This window comes from Dreissena polymorpha, chromosome 5 (genome assembly GCF_020536995.1).
Source record: "Dreissena polymorpha isolate Duluth1 chromosome 5, UMN_Dpol_1.0, whole genome shotgun sequence".
NCBI classification, from domain to species: Eukaryota; Metazoa; Mollusca; class Bivalvia; order Myida; family Dreissenidae; genus Dreissena; species Dreissena polymorpha.
The window spans coordinates 40,984,443-41,011,345 of record NC_068359.1 but is presented as its reverse complement, the minus strand read 5'-3'; the positions used below and the strand labels follow the sequence as shown (position 1 = coordinate 41,011,345).

At 32.2% G+C, this 26,903-nt stretch overlaps 2 protein-coding genes across 4 annotated transcripts in view; both read left to right on the top strand.

Moving 5' to 3' along the window:
• LOC127881044 (uncharacterized) overlaps window positions 1–14,973 on the top strand; it is a 133,745-nt gene extending 118,772 nt beyond the window's left edge. The window contains exons 1-6 of one of the 3 annotated variants that reach the window (XM_052428640.1): window positions 4,291–4,373; window positions 4,483–4,564; window positions 4,902–4,970; window positions 5,221–5,427; window positions 5,788–5,925; window positions 14,823–14,973. In XM_052428640.1, the coding sequence (XP_052284600.1) occupies window positions 4,492–4,564; window positions 4,902–4,970; window positions 5,221–5,427; window positions 5,788–5,925; window positions 14,823–14,905 (570 nt within the window). In that variant the 5' untranslated portion in view covers window positions 4,291–4,373; window positions 4,483–4,491 and the 3' untranslated portion in view covers window positions 14,906–14,973. Of the gene's footprint in view, window positions 1–4,290; window positions 4,374–4,482; window positions 4,565–4,901; window positions 4,971–5,220; window positions 5,428–5,787; window positions 5,926–14,822 lie in introns of those variants that run through there. The other 2 variants (XM_052428642.1, XM_052428643.1) reach the window with 2 other exon arrangements.
• An 8,612-nt stretch (window positions 14,974–23,585) lies between these two features.
• LOC127881036 (integumentary mucin C.1-like) lies at window positions 23,586–26,591 on the top strand. The gene is made up of 6 exons (XM_052428628.1): window positions 23,586–23,603; window positions 23,718–23,799; window positions 24,128–24,196; window positions 24,437–24,775; window positions 25,119–25,271; window positions 25,993–26,591. The coding sequence occupies exons 2-6, from the start codon at window positions 23,727–23,729 to the stop codon at window positions 26,073–26,075; spliced, it is 717 nt and encodes a 238-aa protein (XP_052284588.1). The 5' UTR covers window positions 23,586–23,603; window positions 23,718–23,726; the 3' UTR covers window positions 26,076–26,591.
• Window positions 26,592–26,903: the final 312 nt, after the last annotated feature.

Below are 26,903 nucleotides of genomic sequence, written 5' to 3'. Positions count from 1 at the left end.
TATTGAAGCGAACCTCACTCAGTTTACTGTAAATTTACTGTTACGGTCTGAATAAACAGTGTAAACGTGCACAAGCAGAACTGAATGCAAATATAGGACACGATCAATGCATAATATACAGAATGCAGAATCGATGGGGTTGACAAGGGTTTACACACGGGCTGGACGGAATGAAAACACACCGTTAAGAACTTTATTTTTTCAAATATCTCAAGTTATTGAAAAACTTTTATGACAAGCTTTCTTGTAGTATGTGCCGGTACTTACGCTTTAAGAATACATTATCGAATACGTCTGAAATCGGTGACACAATACCACGTTGCTTGCAGCATAACCGTGTAAAGGAATTTTTAACATATACAATTTTTGGCGAAGAACACAGGTTTATTAAATACATTAATTCTGATGTGTTTCAAATTGCCATCAGCCGCACAGAAAATTGTATTTAATGCACTAGTTGAAATTCTTCAGAAAACATGTTTCAAAACGTTGAAAAAAGCACCAGTTACCGGTGTGTTTACGTTGATTTACATCCATTTGTGAACCCCATAAAGTCACGTGATCCTGTAATTTATGCATCTGGAGTTCACGAGTGCTAGATAATTTTTGTTGAGCTGAACAAAATCCAATGAAATTGGGGACATACACATTTGGGAGGTCGCTGAATGAGAACATCGTTAAATTATCCTGACACATTATTTTTTCTGAGAAAACTTACCAGCATTAATCTGTACAGTATTTGTAATTAAATAAAACATTTACCGCTAGCAATTTTCAATAAAATTAACACTCATTGAAAAATTAAAATGTCCCCTCTTTTCAAGCAGGCCCTAGCTTACAGTATTATTAAATTCAATCTTAAAATTGTCTTGTTTGCTTTATTACATTGATCACTTACAAAGACAAAAAGCTACACGTTATTTGAATAAATGCCCTATGTTCTACGTCACATAACTCTGCCACAATAGGTTGACATACACAAAACCGTGGCTTTCTTTTCTGCATTGTACATAAAAAACTCCCTTATAAAGTTTTGTTTTGGTACACAGAAAACGGTGAGACTAGTTTGCGACACAAACTGCACATGTACAATGCCCTATAACTTATCCAAATCCGAAATTTGCCTAAGCTCAAGCGTAAATAACCCTTCAAATAATACAGCACAGCGTAAAGAAAATAATAACGTATAAACATTCTAAACAATATCAACAACAAAATGGTGTTCTTTTGTTTTATGTCGCAAGAGAAACTGATAGTCGTAAGTATGTTTACTTGTTTGATTCATTTTTAAAGTAGAAAAACAGAAGCGCTATGTGCAGAGTGCAATTATGTTTATATCCAAAAGCATATTGTTTATGATTGTTTCCGAGAACGTCTTCTCCTTTTGTATAAAAATCATTTAAGCAATTGCTCAATGCAAGTACATTATTGGTTCATATTTTTTCAATTATGTTGCTTGTAACATATACATGACCTAAAATCGACTACAAATGGTGTTTTTGCCTTTAACCTGCCGTAATACAAAAGTTATGAAAAAATTGCTTTTGATATTTTTTATTTATAACAAAGAAAGATTACAAGTATCAGGACGCGTACACTGACACTGGGATGAATAGGAAAGTCAACATAATTTTTAAATAGTCGAAATATGAATAACATTTTATTTCCATGCTGTCTTGATGTAACAACCGATATGTGTACCACGATTTTACTGATATATCATTCTAAAAATAAAAACAATGTTAAGTCGAAACAAATATGTTTATATAGATTAAAAGGACGTGAGGTACAGTTCATTTTTGTACGTGCAATAACTTGCTTATCACATACGGACAAGTTTGCGAAATGTTTGCAACGACAAACACTCAAATTAAACCTTTTATCTATGTACTTATCGCCTATCTTGTCTGTTTTTCCCCGTCGCAAAAAAGTACTATAAACTGATAATGTATAGGTCGTCTATCGACGGTGTTTATAAAGGATCGCTTGGATATAATGTTTTTTTTCAAGGCCATAATACGCCGGGGATTTTCTTATGCAAATATAAAAAACATCATGTGACGACGGCTTAGTCACCACTTCAGATCCGAACGCAATAAGACCACCAATTCATTATAATCATTGTTGGGTTTTTGAAGTATTATTCTAGATATTTATAAAATGTTCCGCAGAAATTCGTTGGGCATAGAAAATAAAGCAAAGGATAATCTTTAATTCGTTTTCGATTTTTTTGTCAATACAAAACGTTACTAATTGATAATAAGGTTCAAAAATCATAAAATGACTATGCAGAAAAAATGATAAACTTCGTGAAACGAACATAATTATTTTATTTCGGAAAAAAATATGGCTCCTTGTTAGTGACCACATATAATTATTACTAAAACATGCATGTATCTTAAATTGAAAATATAAAGTTAATATAGAGAAATGGCGTTGTTGCACGCTTATGTTCACCTGAGTTTCCAGCGGGAAAATAAAGCAATAGGCTCAACTATCTTTGGTGTTCACTCTTTTCAAAATAAAAGTCGTCTGTGAAAATGACAAAACGACGCTTTAATTGTTATGCTGGAAAAAAAAACATTGCGTTAACATAACCGTAGACCATACTTCTTTATCAGTGCAGCCTGTTGATATAAAATTAAAGCATATCCTGAAGAAAAAAAGCCTTAAAAGGAAGTGATTCAGATACATTTAGCAATATTTATTGAAAAAAAGCACCTTGAACGAAGAATGTATGACAAATCCTACACAATCTTGCATCATCTTATAAATGATTTATCAATATTTGCATAATAAAGTTGTCCGAAACGTTTCTTCCGCTTTTCATATTACAACATTTATCTGATAAAATCACCCTGAAATGGAATATCTTTTAAAACTAGAGGTAAACTTATGTAAACAACAATTTGAAAATTATAATTTCAGATAAGAGGGTAAAGATGGCACTAAATCGCTGACTTGTGTTACGAATTTAAGAGAAGAAATATTTTTCGAAATTATAAAGCCTAAAAAGAAATTCATTAACCATTTACTGTCAAGCTTTGGGCAGTCTTAATAAAATGAATTGAAAATACTGTTTCTTTTTGCTGCTAAATTAGGAACAAAATGCCATTTCGGACCAAATACGAAAATGACATTATCTTACTTTTTAAGTATAGCATACTTTTCAGGATTAAATATCATTGAGTTGTTTAAATGGTTAAATGTCAGCATATCTGCATATGATGGGATATTGTGGTGAGTTTAATTTGCATACTCTTACAGACTTTTCTATCGTCAATTTCGTTAAACCAATAATTTTGACCTTCTGGATAAGTCTTATTCCGAAAGTAGGTCAATGTCAAAGTCAAGTTGACCCAAACACCAGTTTCAATAGACGCCATTCAGTTGATTGCAGTTGTAGCACACAAACCTAAGCAATAGCATTACGCCGACTCCGATAATCGGTTGAGTTGTTAAAGTTCTAACTTGACCTTACCACGATAGCGACGAATACCCCAACGCCGCATTTGGTAATATGTAGCAAGTTGTAACAATGCAATATTTGACACTGAGGTTAAGCTAGTTTTTGACCCCAGGGGCAATATTTGAACATAGTTTGAAAATAACCTAAATACAATATCATATACCAAATCTTAAAGAATTGGAATTTATGATTTCAGAGGGAAATATTTAAAAAGTCATTTTGCTATAAAACATTCTATTTAGCATATTATAATACTAAGAATAAGGCCAATACAAAATATTGCATACTATGTATTACACATCTCACGTTAAAATTTCAGAGATGTATATTTTTGATAAATAAGTCAATATTAGGATACTCTTTCTTTTGCAATGTGTAACGTGGGACGGAAAGAAATCGTAAAAGCACAACTTCGTATACCGTAAGAAACTGGCAAAGTTTAATTGTGTACGTTTAACATACTACATAGTTTTAAATACGGACAGACAGACGGCCATAAATACGTCCATAATGTTTCCCTTCATTCATTCCATTGTTTAAGATAAATATTCCGATCTCTATACCTCTTTTTAATGTTTATTACCGGCTGCTCCACGTCTATGTTCACTTATAATCAATAGAAAACGTCAGACCCATGCAGTGCTGTAACGTGTAAAATCCGCTTGATACATTATCGATGATGAGTTTTTTTTCTTTAGAACAAACAAATCTAATGCAAACAAAACCGCAATATTGTGAGGTATGAATTTTTGATGACAACTCGTTCTTTTCATTACCCTTTAAAAGACCAACACACAGCTGCGTAAACATCCTTGTCAACTGATAATGGTCACCAAGGAGACGTCGTATTATAAATAGTCATATCTCCAGACATTACGCAGATAAGTCGTCCTGGTGTTTGATAGTGCGTCGATTTGCCTTTTTTTATAAATAATTTGGAATAGAAATTACATGTAATGGATGTTTAGGTTTGGTTAATTGCGAATGTACTAAACGCTGTTTTATTTATTTAGGTGTGCGACATGAATCCATCGGCGTTCTTGGTGGCGGTGGTATTTCTTTGGTGTTCCTTCGTTGTGCGATGTAATGTGCCGAGTACGTAAGCCAATATTATAACTTCTTTTTAATGCCTTGACCAAATTAGAGGTATATTACGTATAACATGCCAAGCGTAAAACTCCGTCCGAATGTGTACACAGTATCTAGCACTTAGGTTGTTCTTCATTTATGTATTACTAGTATTTACTATTATTATTATAATTTGGAAAACACATACAACTTTTTCCACCTTAACATCAGTAGAATGCAATAAATACGAAAGTCAAAGTTATCGATACCAATTCCGCTAGGTTATTCCTTTAAATTGAACGTCTTGACAATTTGAGAAGACAATTTCGAATATTATTCTTTTTGAGATTATCTTTTCTTTCAGGTCCATGTGATGCAACGGTAATGTGTGCAAATAATATGACAGTTTGTGAAAATGGTTCCTGTCAAATACGTAAGTCTTTATTAATTATATTGCAGTGTTTTTGTTTTATCCTCCATATAAAACAATCGAACAACGGAATTACATGTGTTTTAAACATGTATTTGTATGGAATGCTTATCAGTGAAATGAACTGATACATTAAAACAAACATATCGGTTTAACCTCCTTTAAAAATCATTGTCTTGTTACACTTGTTAAATAAAGTTTGCGAAATTTAAGTTCTTGTTTATTTATTAATTTTTTTCGTACCCATGTTCAGAGGCCGGTCAAGTATGCACAATTGAAACTACAACAACCGTCGTAACAACTGCCCAAACCATCACAACCACTGGATCAACCCAGGCGAGTACCACTTCCCAAACACCGAGTGCTACTGCGGCATCAACAAATTCCTCGGCACCAACAACTACCTCGGCCCCAACAACTACTACGGCAACAACAACTACCGCGGCAACAATAACTGCTGGTAAGTGTACCACTTGTCATCCTAATATCGGTGGTTTAGTATGACACAATATGTATTTATGATCATTATTTGGCGCTACGTTGTGTTTTATACTTTGTTAAAACTGAAAAATGTTTATAATCATCATAAAATTATGTTAATTCTTAGTGCAAATTATTGCTCGTTCTTCGTTTAGCTTTGATTGCGTTTCGTTAAGAATATATCGTTTGTTATATTAAATACCTTGATTGTTTGCATGTGATAGTGCTAAAGTCACGTTTCTCTTTCGTTATAATGCGGTGCTCAACTTAAATACAACTTGATGAATTTTCATATTCATATATCATAAATATTTGTTCTTGTACCGTGCTTCACCAAAAGGAAAACGAAGAAAACGCAACACAGTCCTACAGGAGTGTGTTTCAAACGCAAGTTGTGTATCAGGCCAACAAACCAACAAAACACTAGTATGCGCGTGTAATGATGGCTATACTGCAGATAATGGAAAGTGCAACAAAGGTATGATAAACACTTACAGCACAACGCGTGTAGTATTAAATGGACATATCGACAGCATACATTTCCGAAATATAGACGTATATAAAAAATGCTTGTTCCCGCTTATTATTAATTAAGCAGTAATAAAATAATGATAATGTTAGTTAATGAATAATGAAAAGGTTGTCCACATTTTCAAACACAAGGTCCCAAAAAGTTGCGAAGTTCAATGTCATTTACCGTTACTCTACAATGTTCAACTTGTTTTTACTGAGTCCGAGAACAGTATCTCACTTAAAAATTTGTAATATTAATAAAAATAATATTTTTTATTCAATAAAAGACATACAATGTATACATGTGAATGATTATAAAACAAAGTGATACCATGTAGCAGTAATAATGTTCAAACATGTTATACAAGATATATACTTTTTGTTGTTGTGGTTTCCTTTTGATTAAAACAAGATTAATATGTTTTTTTTTTCTTTTGGTTGGTTGCAAAGAAAAACAGAATAGTTATGAATAAGGATGAGTTGCATAAAGTGGGTACAAAGCATACTGGACTTGTTTATGAAAGTTTAACGTGTTTCCATTTTTGTTTAAATATATGAAGTGTATCATTGTTTAGGGCAATTTCTTTTTCAATTTGAATCTTCAGTTTTAAATAATTGATGAAACAGTTCATTGTTGGTTTTTGTTTTCTGTATTTCATGCTGAATATAAAATATTTCATAATATATATAGGATCTGGCACGAGTTGTCATATCATACCATACTTTATTAAACGATTTCAGTAATTTTGTTAGTATGCGACCCTTTGGCGAGCTTATTAACGAATTTCCTGGACGAGTTTAATAAAATATGATATGATATGACAACGAGTGTCAGATCTTTTTTATCACATACTTTTAAATGAGCAAATTAAACAAATATTTACGCAAACATAATGATATATCCCGAATGTTGTTAACATTTCGTGACGTCATTTCATCAAAATAACAAAATGCGATTGGTCAAAAAACGAAAACTAAGCTAATGAAACGCTTTAAAATGTTGTATTACACATGTGTAATAAAAAAAAATAGCATGTGATACAATTATGTAATTCACAGCGTTATTAACCTCTTGTATTTTGAAGGTATTTACCCCTAAACTGATGTCTCAGAGAGATAGTTTAATCTTTAATTGTTTTTTCTCTCGAAAGGTTGTCAATTGATTCCATAGAGATTTAATATGTTTACACTCCCAGAAAAGGTGTTCTATTGTTTCACTATGTTCACTAAACATATCACATAGATTTGTGTTGGATAGGTTGCACTTAAAAAGATGTTTATTTGTAGCTATGATTCTCTGGATGTATTTATATTCAAAGTTTCTCAGTGTGATATCAGTAGTTGATTTATATGGCATTACAAATATTTGTTTCCAATTATAATTGTTTCTCCAAGAAGGTTTTGCCATTTAGTTTGAGCTTTAGAGATTTCGGCAGGGTTTTTTATTTGAAGTGTGTAAAATATTTTGTTCGTTTTGTTTTGTTTTGCAATAATGTTTTCTACGAATGTTTTTTAGTACATGGTGTGTTATTTGTATTGGTTATAGCTTTAATATGTATGGGTATACTTTTGATCAATGTGAAGTACATCAGGACATTACTTGTAGGTATTCCGAATATGTAGCATAAGTTATCAAAAGAATAGAAGTCGTTTATCCTATAGTCGTACAATTGATCTACATATTTAATGTTTCGTTCAAACCAATGTTTATAGAAAAAAGTTTTTTTATTAGTAGTTATGTCTTTATTGTTCCATAGAATGATTTTACTGTTAATTTTGGTTTCTAAGTCATGAGTAACTTTACACCATGCCGATAGAATATTCGATAGAAATGTGTTTTTGGATGAAATTTCATCTAAGATATTATTGTCGATATTACATTCAAAAAGTAAGGAGTCACCATATGTTTTAAGAATTTTCTAGTAAAATAATGTCCTTTTACTCGTATTGGTATTACCTAAATATCTTTTAACCCAACTGCATTTGATTGCATTCAGGAATGAATCTATATCCGTTAGTCTGATACCTTCATATTCTACTGGTTGTATTTATTGAGTTCGCTTAAATTTATCAGGTTTACCGTCCAATATGAAATTAATTATTTCTGATTTCATATCTTAATAATTATGCTGAAAGTCTTATATAAAATTCATTTTTTTTTTTTATTCAATATCATACATATAATGTAAACATGTATATGGTCACACAACACAGTGATTGTTTAAAGCAATACAGTTCAGACATGTTATACAAGATATGCTCATATATATATATATATATATATATATATACACATATATATATATATATATATATATATATATATATATATATACATATATATATATATATATATATATATATATATATATATATATATATTATTTATTTTTTTTAGAGAGAAAAGAAAAGAACAACAGAGGAATAGTTATGAAAAATGATGAGTTGTAAAAAGTCGGAAGAAAGCATACTGTATTTGTGTGTTTTGTTGTTTCTTCACAATGATCTTGTCAGATTGAAAAACTATATATATATAGACATAAACAAAACTATTTTAGAAAGATAAACTAACATCAGAGTGAAAATGTATATAAGTGGACAAAACATTATGAGAATTTAATCCGATTCCATTTTTGTTCAAAGATTTGTAATGTGTCATTACTGAGGGCTATTTCTTTCTCAATCTGGATTTTTAGTTTAAGACTATGGACAAAACAATTAAAATTTGGTACTTGTTTTTTGTACTTCATGTTTAAGATAAAATATTTCATCAATATAACCATAAAATTCACAATATTATTACCGTCTATTGATTTCAATGAGTTAATTCCGAAACTTACATTTAAGAAAGATAGTTTAACGTTTAGTTGCTGTTGTTCAAGAAAGGATGTTAATTGATTCCAAATAGGCTGGATGTGTTTGCACTCCCAAAAAAGATGTTCTATAGTTTCAATGTTTTCACTGCAGAAGTCACACAGATTTGAGTTAGATAATTTGCATTTATAGAGATATTTATTTGTAGCTATAATTCTATGGATGTATTTATATTGAAAATTTCTCAGTGTGCTTTCAATAGTTGCTTTATATGGCATGGTAAAGCATGGTAAATCCGTAGGGTTTTTAATTTGTAGTTTGTAAAATATTTTATTTGTTTTGTTTTTTCTTCCAAGTATGTTTTCTACAAATATTGTTTGAGTACATGGTGTATTATTTGTATTGATTTCAGATTTAATATGTATGGGTATGCTTTTGATTAGTGTGTAGTATTTCAGAAAATTATTTGAAGGTATTCCGTATATGTAGCATATATTAACAAAAGAGTAGAAATCCTTAATTCTGTAGTCATATAATTGGTCGACATATTTAATGCTTCGTTCAAACCAATCTTTATAGAAAAACGTCTTATTGTTTGAAGTTATGTCTTTATTGTTCCATAAAATTGTTTTACTACTGGTTTGGGTTTCTAAGTTATGAGTGACATCACTCCACGCTGATAGAACATCAGACAGAAATATGTTTTCGTTTGCAATTTCATGTAAGATAGTATTGCTGATGTTACATTCAAAGAGTAAGGAGTCACCATATTTTTTTAGGATTTTCTGGTAGAATAATTTCCATTTACTCGTATTGGTATTATCTAGGTATCTTTTAACCCAGCTGCATTTGATTGCATTCAAGAATGAGTCAATGTTCGTTAATTGGATACCTCCATTTTCTACAGATTGAATTAACTGAGTTCTTTTTATTTTATCAGGCTTACCGTCCCATATGAAATTAAATATTGTTGATTTTATATCGTTAATAACATCATTTGGTGGATTTGGGAGAACTGTTAATACATATATTAATTTAGGAAGTGCAAACGTTTTTAATACTGTGTTTTTTCCGATTAGTGTAAGTTTACGATGATGCCATGATTTTAAGCAGTTTTTAAAATTCTGTAATTTAGGTAGTATGTTTTTAAGAACTGTATCCTTTTCATTATTTGTGAAAGTAATTCCTAACGTTGTGGCTTCATCGGATGTCCAATTAAATTTCATTTCTTTTTTATATAGAACATTACTTTGTTTTAATTTACCTACTCGTAGCACGGTACATTTACTTTTGTTTAGTTTAAGACCCGATGTCATTCCGTAAAGGGTTAGCGACTCTATTAGGTTATGGAAAGAATCGTAATTGTCGTTTAAAAAGTAGGTGGCGTCGTCAGCAAATAGGGATTGTTTGATTTCTTCGTCAGGTTCTAGTGATATGCCTTTTATGTGTTTATTTGATTGGATGTGATGTGATAGATACTCGATGCAAATAATAAATAGCGATGATGAGAGTGGACATCCTTGTCGAACCCCTCTTTCGATGTTAAAACTGTTTGAAAAGAAGCCATTGTTAATGATTATACTATTAATATCGGTATAGAATAGTTTGACCCATTGAATGAGACTTTCACCAAAGTTCATATTTTCTAAGCAGGAGAACATAAATGAATGATCAAGCGAATCGAATGCCTTTTCAAAGTCTGCAAAGAATATTAGACCAGGACTATTTGAATTGTTGAAATAGTTTATGCATTCTTGGATAAGACGAACGTTTTCACCAATGTAGCGTCCTTTTATAAAACCAGATTGAGATTTTGAAATAATTGATGGTAATATTTTTTTTATTCTGTTTGCTATAGTTTTAGTTGCAATTTTATAATCATTGTTAAGTAAACTAATCGGGCGCCAGTTTGATAAGGATTCTAAGTTTTTTCCAGGTTTTGGAATAAGTGATATAATACCTTGTTTTTGTAGCGTAGTTAAGTTTTCGTTGTTAAATGAATAGTTAAGTGAATTAATTAGATGTGTTTTTATATCATTCCAGAATATTTTATAAAATTCGATTGTGATGCCATCTGATTCTGGGCTTTTGTTATTTTGCATTTCTTTTAGGGCTAATCCACATTCATATTCATTAAGTAATCCGTCGCACAGTTGTTTTTCCTCCTGGTTTAAAGCGTGATGTGTATTTTTAAAGAGGGTGTTATTTTCAACATTTTTTTGTTTATAGAGGGTTTCGAAAAATAAACGTTGTTCTTCTAGTATTTGAGCTCTGTTTGTTATATCTTTGCCATTGACTACTAATTTGTGTACAGTTTTTTGTTCACTTCTACGTTTTTCAATGTTTGCGAAATATTTTGTGTTTTTTTCATTGTGTTCAACATGATGAGCACGCGATCTAAGTATTATTCCATTGAGATGTGTATGATAGATTCCATCTAATATTTGTTTTTTTAATGTTATTTCATTTTCAATGTCGGTGGTATCATTTGTGTTTGTTTGATGCAATTGTTTTTCAAGTGTTTCAATGGTTTTGATGGTTTCAGTTTCAAGTTTGTGTGTTTCTTTTTGTTTAAATGATGTGTATCTAATTGTTGCGTTACGTATATTTCCTTTAATTACTTCCCATAAGGTGTTTGGGTTTGCATCTTTATTATTTTGAACTGTATTTAATATTTCCTGTTTTATTTGTATTTGGTATTGTGTATCTAATAAGACGCTGTTGTTAATTTTAAAGTATCCTGGGCCTCTTTCAGGTTGTATATTGTGCAGTTTAAGTTCAACTAGAGAGTGGTCAGTCATAAATCCTGGTTTTATGTTACATGTGTCAATAATGTTGCAAAGAGATTCAGATATTAAAAAATAGTCTAATCTACAAAATATTGTTGGTTTTGTGTTTGAGTGCCAGGTGAATTTGCTTTCGTTTGGATATATTGTACGCCAGATGTCTATCATATTGTAGTTTTCAATTATGTTATTTAAACTATTTCTATTTTTAGGATGAGTATAAAGGTTTCCATTCTTTTTGTCTAATAATGGGTTAAGAACAGTATTAAAATCACCACCGATTATAATGTTTTTATCTTGGTTATTAATTATGAAGGATTGTAATGTTTCGTAGAATGTGGAATCATCTATGTTAGGGCCGTAAACATTGATTAATGTTAATTCTGTTTCGTGTATTTTGATATCTATACTTGCTTGTCTGCCAATTATTATTTCTTTAAAGTTATTGACTGTGATCCCTATATTATTTTTTATAAGAAAGGCAATGCCTTGTTTATTAGTATGTTGTCCACTAAGATAGATGTCTCCGTCCCATTCATCTTTTAAGGTTTGTGCTAAAGTATGTGTCAAGTGACTTTCTTGTAGTAGGCATATACTTTTTTTTTTTTTCGTCTAACCATTTGAAGATTTTAATGCGTTTGTCTTTATTTTTTAGCCCTTTTACGTTCAGAGTGCATAATTTAATCATTTAAAGAGAGGGAGGGTGTGTAAATATTATTATGTGGGTTTGTCCAGTAAGTTTCTATTTTAAAGATGTCCATACATACATACAAAAATAGAAAGCAAAAATTAGAGATACAAAAATATGAATATTCTATAGACATGAAGAAGTGAGAAGAAATAATCACAGAAGTGAGAAGAAAACACAATATAAAACTTGTCCCCAGTAGAGACATACAAAAAAGGTCAGTAAAATACAACATGTGAATATACAAAAACAAGCAAATGTGCTAATGCAAGGTAAATTGCCCTAAGTATAAGAAATAAATTATATGTATCTAATGTTCAATTATATACAATGATTTCTCAGATGCGTACGTATAACTAATTTGCAGGATAAATTTTAGCAATTCATTATTTATTTTAAGTTGTTTTATTGTATTAGTTATATTTATTATAAATACGTATATACATTCTTATACACACATTTATATATATACTTATATGTGCAATCATTTTAAAAATAATTATTTATTTAAACATTATAATGCTTTTAACTATAAGAGTTGGTTCAGTGAGCCGCCTTTTAAAATGACATTACTTTGATGTTACTACCCCCGTGTACATTTATTCTCGGGGACCACAGAAAAATTTCGAAGGTTAACAGTATATCTGTATATAAAACAACAGTTTCTGTCCTTAATAACATTTGAGATTAATACCTTAAAATCATACGTCACACAAAAACGGAATGCTCGTGCAGGAACTACTGCTTGCCGTGAATGAAACATGGTTTCGTCATTTGTCATGTTTAATATTGCACAAAAACAAAATGGTTGGAAAAGTGTAAGATAAAGATATCGGGTAACTGATGAAAATGCTGATCGAGATCTCTATTTTACGAGCGTTATTTTACATAATTTACATGATACCATCTTATCATTATCCATTCGTATTATAAACGAAGACATTTTCGTTGCATCACCATATATATATAATAGTGTTCTCATTTACTGCAGTCAATACACAATTCATTTGATATTCAACCAAACAAACAGGCATTGAAAATTTAACACAAACATACAATGTAAACAACAACATTTAAAACACCATATATATATATATATATATATATATATATATATATATATATATATACACACATACATATATATATAACATAACAGCAGGTCAAATTAAGAACGATAAATTGCCCTTCATATTAGACAATACGGTGTGGTTGCTTAGCAATTCAATATGTAAAAAGAAATATATAATTATAAAAGATAAGCAAGTGTAGTAGTAATCATTTCCACTTGTCTGTGTAAAGAAAGTTTTATTCATAAGGCTTTTTAAAACAATTTTAATTTCAGAGGCTATTGAATAACAACAGAATGCAAATATTGGTATAAAAATTTTACAAACACAAAAACAAAAAAACTTTTTACCATTGCTTTAATAGCTGGGAATATGAAGTAGCACTCCTTAAATCAATTTAAAACTAACAACAAGTATAAATTAGCTGTGTAAAACAAGAGCAGCAATGTTTTGAGACAGAAAAATATGTACTATTGATTTTGACTTGCAGAAACGAAAAAAAACAACGAGTTGAGTGTGTTTTATCATCCGAAGTGATACAGATATATATGTACACTTAATTTTAGCTCGTAAAAATAGTCTATATGCAAGGGTTGAGCATGTATTTTATGTATTTTATGATTCTGAATGAAAGATACATATTATACCTGGCACACATTTTGAATTTAACAATGCAATAATATGCTGATCAATTAATTATCTGTCATCGGTCTATGCTGTTATAATGATTTGGTACCTTTTAACTATAAGAGTAGGTTCAGTCAACTTTAAAAACGACCTAACTTTAATGTTACTACCACGTGTACAGTTTTTCTCGAGGACCACGCTGAATTTTAGGAAGTTAACAGTATATCTGGACAAGAATCACAATTTCTTTCCTTTATACCATTTGGGATTAACACCTAAAAATCATACAGTACATAAAAAGGAAGGCTCGTGCAAAAACTGCTGCGTGCCGTGAATGAGATCTCGTTATAGATCTCGCTTAGGGCCCGCGGCGCTCGTAGTCGAGCGGCCCGCAGAGCGGCCCCGTGCTGTGGCTGAACCGACCGAGCTTGACGCTCGGCGTATCTTTGCCTCCCGGAGGCGGCGGTGCACAAGGTATCGTCGTGCCCATGTTCTTCAAATGCCACTTTAACCAAATATACTAAGCCTCCAAATCCATTCGTGTTCTATGCACGGTTTATGTTTATTCCCACGACTCCTCTTAAATCAAACACATTCTTAAGCGGATGAGTTATTTCCCGCTTAGTATTCATTTAATACCTAACGGTGGTTTTCACATTTTGGGACGGCAATTTTTCAAGTTGGTTAACACACTGTTGGTAAAAGCTCCTGTAAAATAAGTGCGTGTAACGTGCTGTGCATATGTTTTCACAATTATATACAACATGCCGAATACTAAAAAAAATTATTCAACAAATAAGTTATGATCAAAACCCGAAAAATAAATGCATAGGTTACATACTGTATAAATGAGCTTTCTTTTTGAAATAATCTTCAGATTCTGGCAATGGCGCAGGACCTTTGAGAGTGACGGAATTTTTCACTGTATTAATGACGACAGTGCTGCTGTTACTCATCTAGCGAGCGCTTTAGTGCTGCAGTAGTCCATTGACTTTTCGGTACAACTGGCTACAGTTTGTAAATAACGCTATATCGTCAAAATTTTACAAGCGGTTTAGGAGCAGATGTTATGAAGTTTCCTCAAAATAAAAGTCATCATTGGAAAGTTACGCGCGCCACAAGTCCACAAATATCATATATGTCAAACAAGTATATAACCGCGCTGAAATGGCCCTGTGCGTTATAAGTCAAATGCCGATAAATATATGTAAACAAATGTATCATTCGACCCATCATTTTGTTAACACGAACCAAATTGTCCGTGATGAAATGTGTTTAGTCATAGTCATGAGTATATATTTACTATTCTCTCTATATATACCAATACTTTTAAGCCCTCAACATCATCATCATCGATGAAATCATCATAAGTAACCTCGTTAATCTTAACAATACTTCATATATACATTATTTAATCAAAGACATAATGTTGAAGGGGTGTTCGTTTTTGGCATTGCTGTCAGCAGATAAATGCAAAAAAATCCTTCTCCTTGTCTCCAATTTAATACGAAGCTCGACTTCAATGCCACCGCTCATTTTAGGAGTCTCGAAGCATCAGTAAACGTTGCGGCATCATTCTCCAGCAGATGTACATGTTCGTCTTAAAATGCAATGTCACACTAACTTAAAATGTAAATGACAAATAGATTACAATATATTGTTATCATAGCAATCATACATACATAATGTAGCCGCAAACTTGAACACAAATATTTTCATCAGAGCCAAATACACACCTCGCATGGCAAATCATTAAACTTATAACATAGTAAAAACCTTAAATTTCATATATTTAGTCGTCAAATTTTCACAAAATGACATGGTTAGTTTATTCAATATGACGGCCATTCTCTCCCGTTCCCTTCTGGTAAAACGTTGTTGAAATAGACTTGCAAAGGTGAGCTTTCACAGAATATGTTCTTCATTTTAATAGCACGAAAACACTATTTGCAATCTTCAAGACACAAAACTAATTGTGTATATCATGGAGTCCGAGAAAGTCCTGTTATTCTTTATTAACATCGTCAAAAACTGCTAATATTCAGTAAACCATTTGTTGATATTGCATCAAGTATATTGCTTATCGGACACACACAAAATAACTTATTTAAATATATATTTCTCCTAAAGTCAAATGAAAATTGTGTTTGTTTTTCTTTCACCTGCCGAAATACGTGTGCTATTATGATGGATTACACAGGAAGATTGCAGGTACGCTTAAACGCGTGTGAAAAGAAAAGTCGACGTAATCTAATCGAGACATTAAAAACATTAAATGTGCATGCAGTCCTGATTTAATAACCGACACCTGCGCCACGATTGTACTTATAAATAATTCCAACAATTCAAGAAATGTGAACTCGAAACAATTATATGCATTTATCCCTTATTCTCATAGTATCGGCCCTCCTCATAGTATTGTGACTTAAACGAAAATCCTCAGAAAGTGCTGGAAAATTATTTTTTGTATTATTTGTATCATGTTTAATTTATGTGATGGTTATCCAGGAATATTACGACGATCATTCTCGTGATGTCCGGTGTTCATCAGAAAGTAGGTCATGTTTATTCCAGGGTGATGCTATGCTTTTAAAATTACGTCACACACAATTATGTAAGTTTTTTATAGATCAATAGTAGCTTCATCAAATGTTTTATATTCCGCTTATTTTTGAATAAAATGTAAAAATATGTTTAGAACAACATGGGCAAGAGTTTCTGTTTTTCATTAAGATACTATGTTAAGACCAAGCACATGCGCATAGTTACAAACCTTAGCAAACAATCAGATGGGCCGATATTGTGAGACCCATTAAACATGCTACATATTACTACAGGGAGCTTAGTCTAGCCAGTATTTTGTCATAACTATGGCGAGTAAAATGCAGTTTTCGTTGTTATGTCAAATAATACACATTTAACTATATTTGACATCTAGCACATGTGTGTTTTTGTATCTGTTCACTGACAGATACTACACATAGACATTCTTGATGGAAAGGATTTGCAGTTCAATGAAAACGTGTCAAGTCAAAATTATTAACGTGCAATTACTTGCGAATGACATGCACGTGTGCGACATGTTTGCAACGCAAACACTTAAACTAAACATTTGATTTCTGTATCAATCGCCGATCTTGTCTTCTTTGCACCGTCGCAAAAAAAGTACTATAGACAAATAATGCGTCGTTCGTCTAACGACGATGTTTAAACAGGATTGCTTGGATGTGAATTTTTTTTCAAGGTCATAACACGCCGGGGATTTTCTGATGCAAAAACATCATGTGCAGACAAGTGAGTCGCCACTTCAGATCCCAACGCAATGGAATCGATCTTAAATTCATTTTAATCATTCTTTGGTACTTTCAGTCTCATTATAGACATCGATATTCACAAAAATACGTTGCGGAGTGACAATAAAGCAAGTGAGGATCTTGAAATCGTTTTCGATTTTTTTTTCAATTAGAAACCGTTACTTAATTGATAATAAGGTACAACGTTTAACTTCGTCAAACGAACATAATTATTTCTTTTTGGGAAAAATTTATGGCTCCTTGTCAGTTACCACATATAATGATCACTTAAAGATGCGTGTATCTTTGATTGAATATTCCTAGTAGCTATAGAGAAATGGTGTTGTTACACGCAAATGTTCATCCAAGTTTCAGCGGGAAAATTAAACAAAAGGAGCATCTGTTTTTCGTGTTGACACTTTTTAAAATAAAACTCGTTTATTGACGCCACGACGCATTATTGGTATGCAGGAAAATATCCACTGGGCTACCCTTAAAATAGACCATACCACTTTATTAGTGCAGCCAGTTGATATCAATTAAATACGTATAATTAAGAAACGAGCCTAAAAATGAACTGACTCAGATACATCAAGCAATATTTATAATAAGAAACACACGTTAAAATAATAATTTATGACAAATCCTAGTCAATCTTGCACCATCTTAAAAAGGATATATCAATATTTGCATGATAAAGCTTTCAAAAAGTTTTTTCACCTTTACAGTATTAGAAAGATGTTTTGACAGTTATCTGTTAAATCACCTTGAAATCGTGTGTAGCTTGAGGTATATCTATGTATACAAACATCTGAAAACTATAATATCAGATAAGAGGGTTTCCACGGCACTAGATCGCTTACTTATAGTACAGCTCACGCAAAACCAACAAAATCTGCGGGCGGACACACTCTTTTGTTTTTAAAATAACTCCGCATCCACAACGAGTATTCCCTCGGCATCGTGCCGAGGCACTCCGCGATAATTCGCGGAGTTACGCCGCGTCTGTTCCTGCCGAGGCATCGATCCGCGGCATCACGCCGCGTCTTTAAATAAACGATTATTAGGAACAGATACAAATAATACGTTGATATGTTTACTTCTGCGTGATTGTGTAAACCTTTGGTCAGCTTCTCTGCATACGAAACTTCATACATAATGATTTTGTAGGTCATTATAACCATGTCAATGAACCTTACACAGATTAATCCCGAACATGATCTCAAAAAAAAGATTTGCTTTAAACATCGAAAATAACATATTGAGTATCATAAGATTTGCGAAAATACATAACCAAACAACTATACACATAGAAAACAAATATAAATAATGTTTACAATTTGAATAAAAATTTATATGCGTTTATATTTAAAAATGATTAGTTTCACTTCGTCCCGATTTTCAGAAATGGCCATGTACATCTAAATATAAATTTAATAAACAAAATTATCGGGCAATATATTGGAAACATTAAACGCGGCATAAATGTGACTACCAAAATAATATTGTGACGCAAAACAATATCATTATTGTGACAATTAAATACACTTTGCTGTTCTCTTAGAAATTGCGCGAAAATAAAGATGACTTGTGTAAAATCACGTTATCCGCCTGGAAAGCGTGAGCATTTTCATTGTAATTTTAATAAATCTGTGCAAATAATACGAGGATATAACAAGTAATACAAGCGTATGCGAATGCAAAAGGAAATGCAGTGAGAACCCCGCCTTAAAATATCGAATTTTATACTGAAACATTAGGCGGTTAATCTGTTGATTTGTCGGCATTTTATTTTATACTGAAACATTAGGCGGTTAATCTTTTGATTTGTCGGCATTTTGATCCATTTCAGACTCCGTGCAGTTTTCAGATCATAATCTCAGTGCTTTATTACCCGAACTCGTTAGTTTCTGGACACGTGTGCTACTGGAAATAACCACCGGTTATGGCCCAAACAAGCACAAAGTGTCTAGTCTCCCGTGTGTTTTATCCCTAAATGTTAGATAAGCACGTGCACTATTAATTATTATGTTGGTCAGTACAAAAGGCCTTCTGAAAACCGTCGACTGCGTCTTTGTTTTATTGCTCAATCAAGCACCGATAATTCAATATCACGTGTATTACAAAATCACTAACTTTAGATAGGCACGTGTTGTCTGTCAAAACCATAATTGTATCAGTAAAGATATCGAAGTAATTCTCGTATTATGATCTCGGAAACGGGACTTGCTTTAAACATTTACCATTACGATATTTGTTTCATAAGATTTGCTAAAAACAAATGAGAACCAATCAAACATACACAGACAAAACAAAATATAAATAATTATGACACATTAAATGGAAAAAAAAACAACGTTGGTTTGTTTTCGAAAAATCGCCTTTTTCTTTCTCCCAATTTCCAGAAAATAACTTATACATGTTGCATAAAATCTAAATATAGATGACGCTGTTTATTGGTCGTTGTAAAAGAATATGAACCTTACACGGCACTTTGTGTGCAATCAGATACAATACAGTAATTGTTGCAATATTGAACGGACTAAAATATGAAAATGATACAGCGTAAGACTTTTATTTCATTCAGGAAAATTTCAAAATCATTTGCGAGATACCCCGATACTCAAATGGAAATTCACTACGAAGCTTTTACAATGTTGTCTGCGCTACGTAGTTTCTGTGTATAAATAAATACACCCACTGGACACGAAAATATCATGGGCATATACATGTATTTATTTGTGTTACCCTTGTCCCGATTGGACACCTTTTTCATCAAATCTTTAAATTGAAACGTATGCCGAAATTCATTTGATATTTTAGAAAAATGTTGGATGTCTGTGTTAATGAGTTTTCTTGAGCACTTTTCACGTCAATATTAATCAGAATTTGCATTTGAAAATGGACATTCGAAAAAATTCGCATGTATGTGGTAATCGATAATGACAGTAATAAACGCATGTATCGGGGAAACGATAGACTCGGGATTATACGCATCTATCAGGGAAAGGGTTAAAAAACTACGGTTTTCCTCGAAAAACATATGACCAAAATCCACAATGACAAAGCACACACATGCAAGTTATTGTTTTGTTTATGTTACAGTATATACTTTTTACGCACATAGCAAATTAATCTAAGCATATGCATTTGCGAATAATTTACAAACAATCCAGGGAGATTACTACCCATTCTTTTCGGACGAAATGTCTAGTAGTTATATTCCATGAACCTGTTACTTCCCTTGTATATGCGTATATTTGAACATTTAACCAATCGTAAACAAGACACAGTTGTATTGCGGATTGTGGTTTTCATATTCATTTTTGCTCCCCTTTCATTCCGCAACTAATGAGCGTTGTCATTTATTCAGACGCTATGTTTATCTTAACATCGTCTTAAAATGAAATATCACATTACAATCTATTATTATCATTCCAAGCATACACACTTTAAAATAATGTAGCCTTTTATTTGACCACATGTATGTGAATTTAGAGCCTAATACACACCTCGAATGGCGAATCAGTAAATATATAAGATAGCTAAAACCCATCAATTTTTATATTGTGTCGTCAACATTTTACAAAATGAGATCTTTTGTTAGTCGTCGCAAAGAAGTAATATAGACAGATAATGTATCGGTCGTCTATCGACGGTGTTTATACAGGTTTGCTTGAATGTGATGTTTTTCAAGGCCATAATACGCCGGGGATACTCTTATGCAAATTAATAAAAAAAATCATGTGCAGACGGCTTCGTTTCCACTTCAGATCTCAGTGCAATAGGATCGATCTCCAATTTATCATAATCATTCTTTGGTAGTTGAAGTCTTCTTATAGAAATCGATATGTCACTGAAATTCGTTGCGGAATGAAAATAAACCAAGGGAGGATTTTGAAATCGTTTTCAATTTCTTTTTCAAATAAAAAAACCTCACTTAATTGATAGTTAGGTACAACGTTTATAAAATGATTATGCAGAAAAAATGTCATTAACTTCGTCAAACAAACATAATTATTTCATTTCGGGAAATAATTTTAGCTCATTGTCAGTGACCACATATAATGATTACTAAAACATGCGCGTATCTTTAATTGAGTATACTTAGAAGATATAGAGAAATGACGTTGTTGCACGTAAATTTTCAATCGATTTTCCAGAGGAAATATACAGCAAAAGGAGCATCTGTCTTTCGTGTTCACACTTTTCCAAATAAAACTCGTTTACGTGTTAAAATAACGCCACGACGCAGTAATTGTTATGCAGGAAAATATGCACTGCGTAAACCAAACAATAGACAATACCACTTTATAAGTGCAGCCAGTTGATATCAAATAAAACATATAATTAAGAAACGAGCCTAAAAGGAACTGACTCAGATACATTGAGCAATATGTATAAAAAACACACGTTAAAATAATAATTAAAGAAAAATCCTACAAAATCTTGCACCATCTTTAAAAGGATATATCAATATTTGCATGATAAAGCTGTCTGACATTTTTTTCCGCTTTTACAGTATTAGAAACATGTGTTGACAGTTATCTGATAAATCACCTTGAAATCGTTTGAAGAGGTGTATCTATGTAAAAAAATATCTGAAAACTATAATATCAGATAAGATGGTTTACATGACACTAAATCGCTAAATTACTTGTGTTACGAGTTTAAGAGGAGAAATCTTTTTTTGAAGTTATTAAGCCTAAAAAGTCATGCATTAACGCTGTACCCTCGAGCTTTGTACAGTCTAATTTAAATGAATTGAAAGTACTGTTCCTTTTTGCTGCTGGAACAAAGAGCCATTTCAAACCAAATATAAAAATGGCATAATAAACCTTTCTGAGTTTTGCATACTTGTTTAGGAATAAGTATCATTCTGTATTTTAAAATAAATGGTAAAATGTCAGCATATCTACATTTAATGGGATATTATTAGTGAAACAAACAATTGTGGTGAGTTTAATTTGCATTCTCTAATCGAATTTTATAACGTGAATTTCGTTTAACCAATACGTTTGACCTTCTGGATAAGTCATATTCCAAAAGTAGGTCATTGTTACAGTCAAGATCAGGTCAATTGATGTTAGAGTCTTTATAGTATCCAAAGACAATTTTTGAAAACGAAAAGCCTTAAAAGCAAAAATGTTATTCCGTAACACCTTTTCTTCCTTGGCTGATGTTCACATAGGTATAACAGTAAAACGGGCCGATGATTTATTGCTCACATGTAATCATCTATCAGGGGATGGGAGTAAATGAAGAATGACTGTGATGTGATGTGTTTAAGGTTTTCAATGCCAAATTATGCAGAGGAGTTTCTACAGCAAATAGACAAATAGACAAAACATGTACAGACGAATACATCACGACTTCACATACAAAAACCCAGTTGAATATAATAATTTATTGCATCATAAAATTGATTTATCATTTTTCGTTAAAAAAACCCCCACAGAATGACATAAAAACATTAAACAAATATCGGCATTTAAAGCGTTCAACTTACATCGCATAATATTTATTTCTGGAAGTTAGTCTTTTGCAAAACAATATATAGATATACACTTAAGAGGTCTAAGTCACTTAAATTGAATCATTCGTTATCTCAAGTACAGGATATTTATGTAAACAACAACTGAATGTAACAGGGCGTTAATACGTTAAGTCCAGAAATGGTAAAAAAACTTGCACAATTATACTAAGACTTAATTCATATATAATACTACATAATGTTAAGGTGTTTGCTTCCTTTCGACAGTATTTTATACATGTTTTGTTAATCCCATGATGAATTGACCCTGAAGTTGAATAAAGAATATATGATTAAGTTAGTCAGTTATAATTATGTAAAACTAAACCTGACATTTCATACAAGCGTACCAGGATAATCCTACATCACCCACCGCAGTTCAGTATTAAGAGAGATAAACGTTTAATATGTGCATGTGCCTTGAGGTTTGGCCAGTTGTTACGCCATAGTAAGTAAGTAAGTAAATAGTTTATTAAAGTGACATGTGCATTTCATATAATACAAACAATAATATTTACCTATAAAATAAGCACCCGGCCAATAGGACCTATAAGTCACCTCAGCTGTTAAGCTCATTCTACACGTAAAACATAATGTAAAGTTCGGACAAACTGTTTAAAGATCCGCTATGCATTACATAACAAACAGCACACATTCACTGCATTATGTGAATTATAAATTATTGATGATAGCTCGTTCATGGCCCTTATAACGGCCAACGCACAGCTGCGTAAACATTCTTGTCAAACGACTAGGGTTACCAAGGAGACGTCGTATTATAAATAGTCATTTCTTCAGACATTACGCAGATAAGTCGACCTGGTGTTGGATAGTGCGTCGATATGCCATTTTATTTGTGTGAATTAATTTTGAATAGACATAACATGAAATGCCTGTTAAGGTTTGATTCATTCCGTATGTACTAAAGGTTGTTTTATTTCTTTAGGTGCACGACATGATTCCATCGGCGTTCTTGGTGGCGGTGGTATTTCTTTCGTGTTGCTACGTTGTGCGATGTAATGTGCTTAGTAAGTAAACCAATATTCTTTTAGCTTCGTTTGAATATCTTGACCAAATTAAAGGTATATTACGTATACTATGCCACGCGTTAAACTCCGTCGGAATGTTTGCACAAAATCTAGCACTTAGATGTTTTCTTAATTTATTAACTATTTATTCATTATTATTTATAATGCTGAAATACTCAAAAACCTTTTTTCAAACATTATTCCACGGCAATATCCGTAGAATGAATTACATACGAATGTCAAAATCATCGATTACCGTGGATCATTTCTTTATAATTGAGAGGACAAGGGCGGATGCTATTCTTTAATAGATTATATTTTCTTTCAGGTCCATGTAATGCAACGGTAGAGTGTGCAAATGATACCACAGTTTGTGAAAATGATTTTTGTCATATTCGTAAGTATTTATTAATTATAATGAAGTATGTCAGCTTTATTCTACATATTAAACAACTGACGCCGAAAATCACATCTGTTATATAACACGTATTTGTATTGAATGCTAAGCAGCGAAATAAACCGATTCATTTAACCACACACATCGGTTGACTTTTATTTAAAGATCATTGTCTTTGACTACTCGTTAAATCTGTTTTGCGTAATTCACCTGTATGATTTTTTTCTTATCAATGTTTAGGAGTCGATCATGTATGCACAAAAGAAACTACAACAACCGTCGCAATAACTGTAACAACACCTGCCCAAACATTCACACCCGCTGGACCAACCCAGCCAGGTGCACGTTCCCAAGCATCGAGTTCTACCTCGGCACCAACAACTACTGCGGCAACAACAACTACTGTGACAACAACAGCTACTGCGGAAACAACAACTATTACGACAACAACAACAACTACTGCGGCAACAACAACTACTGCGGCAACAACTACTAATGCGGCAACAACAACTAATGCGGCAACAACAACTACTGCGACACATACAACAACAACGGATCCTGCCACAACAATAGTGGCTCGTTAGTGTACCACTTGTAGTTATAATATCGGTGGTTAATTATGACATTATATTTATGATAATTATAATTCACTACGCATGTTTTGGATATTGTGTGAAAACTTAACCGTTAATGATCATCAGAAATTGTGTAAATTTTAGGTGCAAATTATTTCTCGTTCTCTGTATGGCTTCATCTCTGTTTCATAAAAAATAATTTTTTTGTTATATTTAATGCCTTGAATGTATGCACTTACTCTTGCTAATGTCATATTGCTCGTTTGCTATAAGACGATGCTCAACTTCAATATAACAATATAACTTTTTATATATTCATATGTAATAATATTAGTTCTTGTACGAAGCAACAGCATCAACTGCTAGCCGAAAACGAAGAAGACGTAGTACAAACCAACAAGAGTGTGTTTCAAACGCAAGCTGTGTATCAGTCGAACAAACAACACTGATGTGCGCGTGTTATGATGGCTATACTGCAGATAATGGAAAGTGCAACAAAGGTACAATAAACACTTAATGCACAATTTGTTTAGGTTCTCACTTTTGACTCACATATTATTAATAAAGCAGCAATAATATAATAATAATAGTACATTCAAAATGAAAACGGTGTCCAAATTATTTTCCGAAACATAGTCCCGTGGAACTAACGCCCCAAAAAAGTTCAATTTCATTTATTATGACATTGCAATATTCAACTTATTTTTTTCTGAGCCCGAGAACAGTGTCTAACTTACAAATTTTGCATATTTATAAAAATTATTATGTTGAGAGCTTTACAATGAAAATCATACTAACTTGATAATGATAATCAATCAATTATTAATTATCCTTCAAAGCCAATTTAATCAAATCTGATTAGCCCCCTTATCGATTTGTTTCCTATTCACGTTTTATGTTTATTCCAAAGACTCCTCTTAAATCAAACACATTTTCAAGCGGATGTATTATTTCCCGCTTATGAATAATGTATTCACTTAACGGCGATGTTCGCATTTTGGAACTGTATTTTGTAAGGTGATTAACAAACAGAGTCTATAATCTCCTATTAAATAAGTGTGTTTAACGTGATGTGCATATGTTTTTACAATTATATACAACATACCGTATACTTATTATCCTTTCAAATAACGTGTACTCAAAGCACTACACATAAATTGAAAATGTATTCAAGAAAGTTATATTATATATAAATTAGTTTAATTTTGAAATAATCTTCAGATCCTGGCAATGGCGCGGGACATTTGAGAGTGACGGACCTTTTTACTGTCATGGTGATGACAGTGCTGATGTTTCTCATATAGAAAACCCTTCAGTGCTGCAGTGGTCCATTGACTTGTCGTTACCATTGCCTACCGTTTGTAAATAACTCTATATCTTTAGGATTTGTAATGGAACAATTATTTTGTAAATACTAAAATAAAAAAAGTCGTGTGCAGGAGACCACATTTAGTTTGTATCTGCATATAAATTTGAAAGTTCATTTATCAATACAGAAAATATCTTTTTCAAACGCTAAAACAACTACAACAGAAACAAAACTTTCACAAACTTACGATTTTACAAACACAGAGCGCACACTTCGAACGGTGTGATTTCAACATTATTGATGCATGATCTGGCTTTGAAAGTGCGTGTCCCCCGTGTCTACAGACTATGTCACTGAGAGTGTACATGTATGAGAGTTCCGGTTATCTGCGCATGCCTGATGAAGCCGTTGTGCCGACCAACCGGCAATGACAGATCAACCAGAACAGTGTGTGTTTTTTTGAAGGCACTTGAGCGCCACTTTTGGTCGGATATTTCATGAAGCGAATAAAAGACATAGACCTACATGTTAATATTGTTGTTGTATCTGCCTGATAAACGAAGCTTTATATTATACATTTTCCACGAAATCTGGTATGACTACATTAATGAGTATTATTACACAAATAATGCATATAAATTATTATATTAATAATTTTTCCAACACGCAATGCAAAACAAAAGCATTCGTATTCAGTTTCTTTCTAAAAAAAATGTGGTTATGTTACAGTATTCGAATAAATTAAAATAAGCAATGGAATACTAACTAAAACAAATAATGTTCATTTATTGTTCGTTGTGATGATGTTTTAAGTAAAATTCAT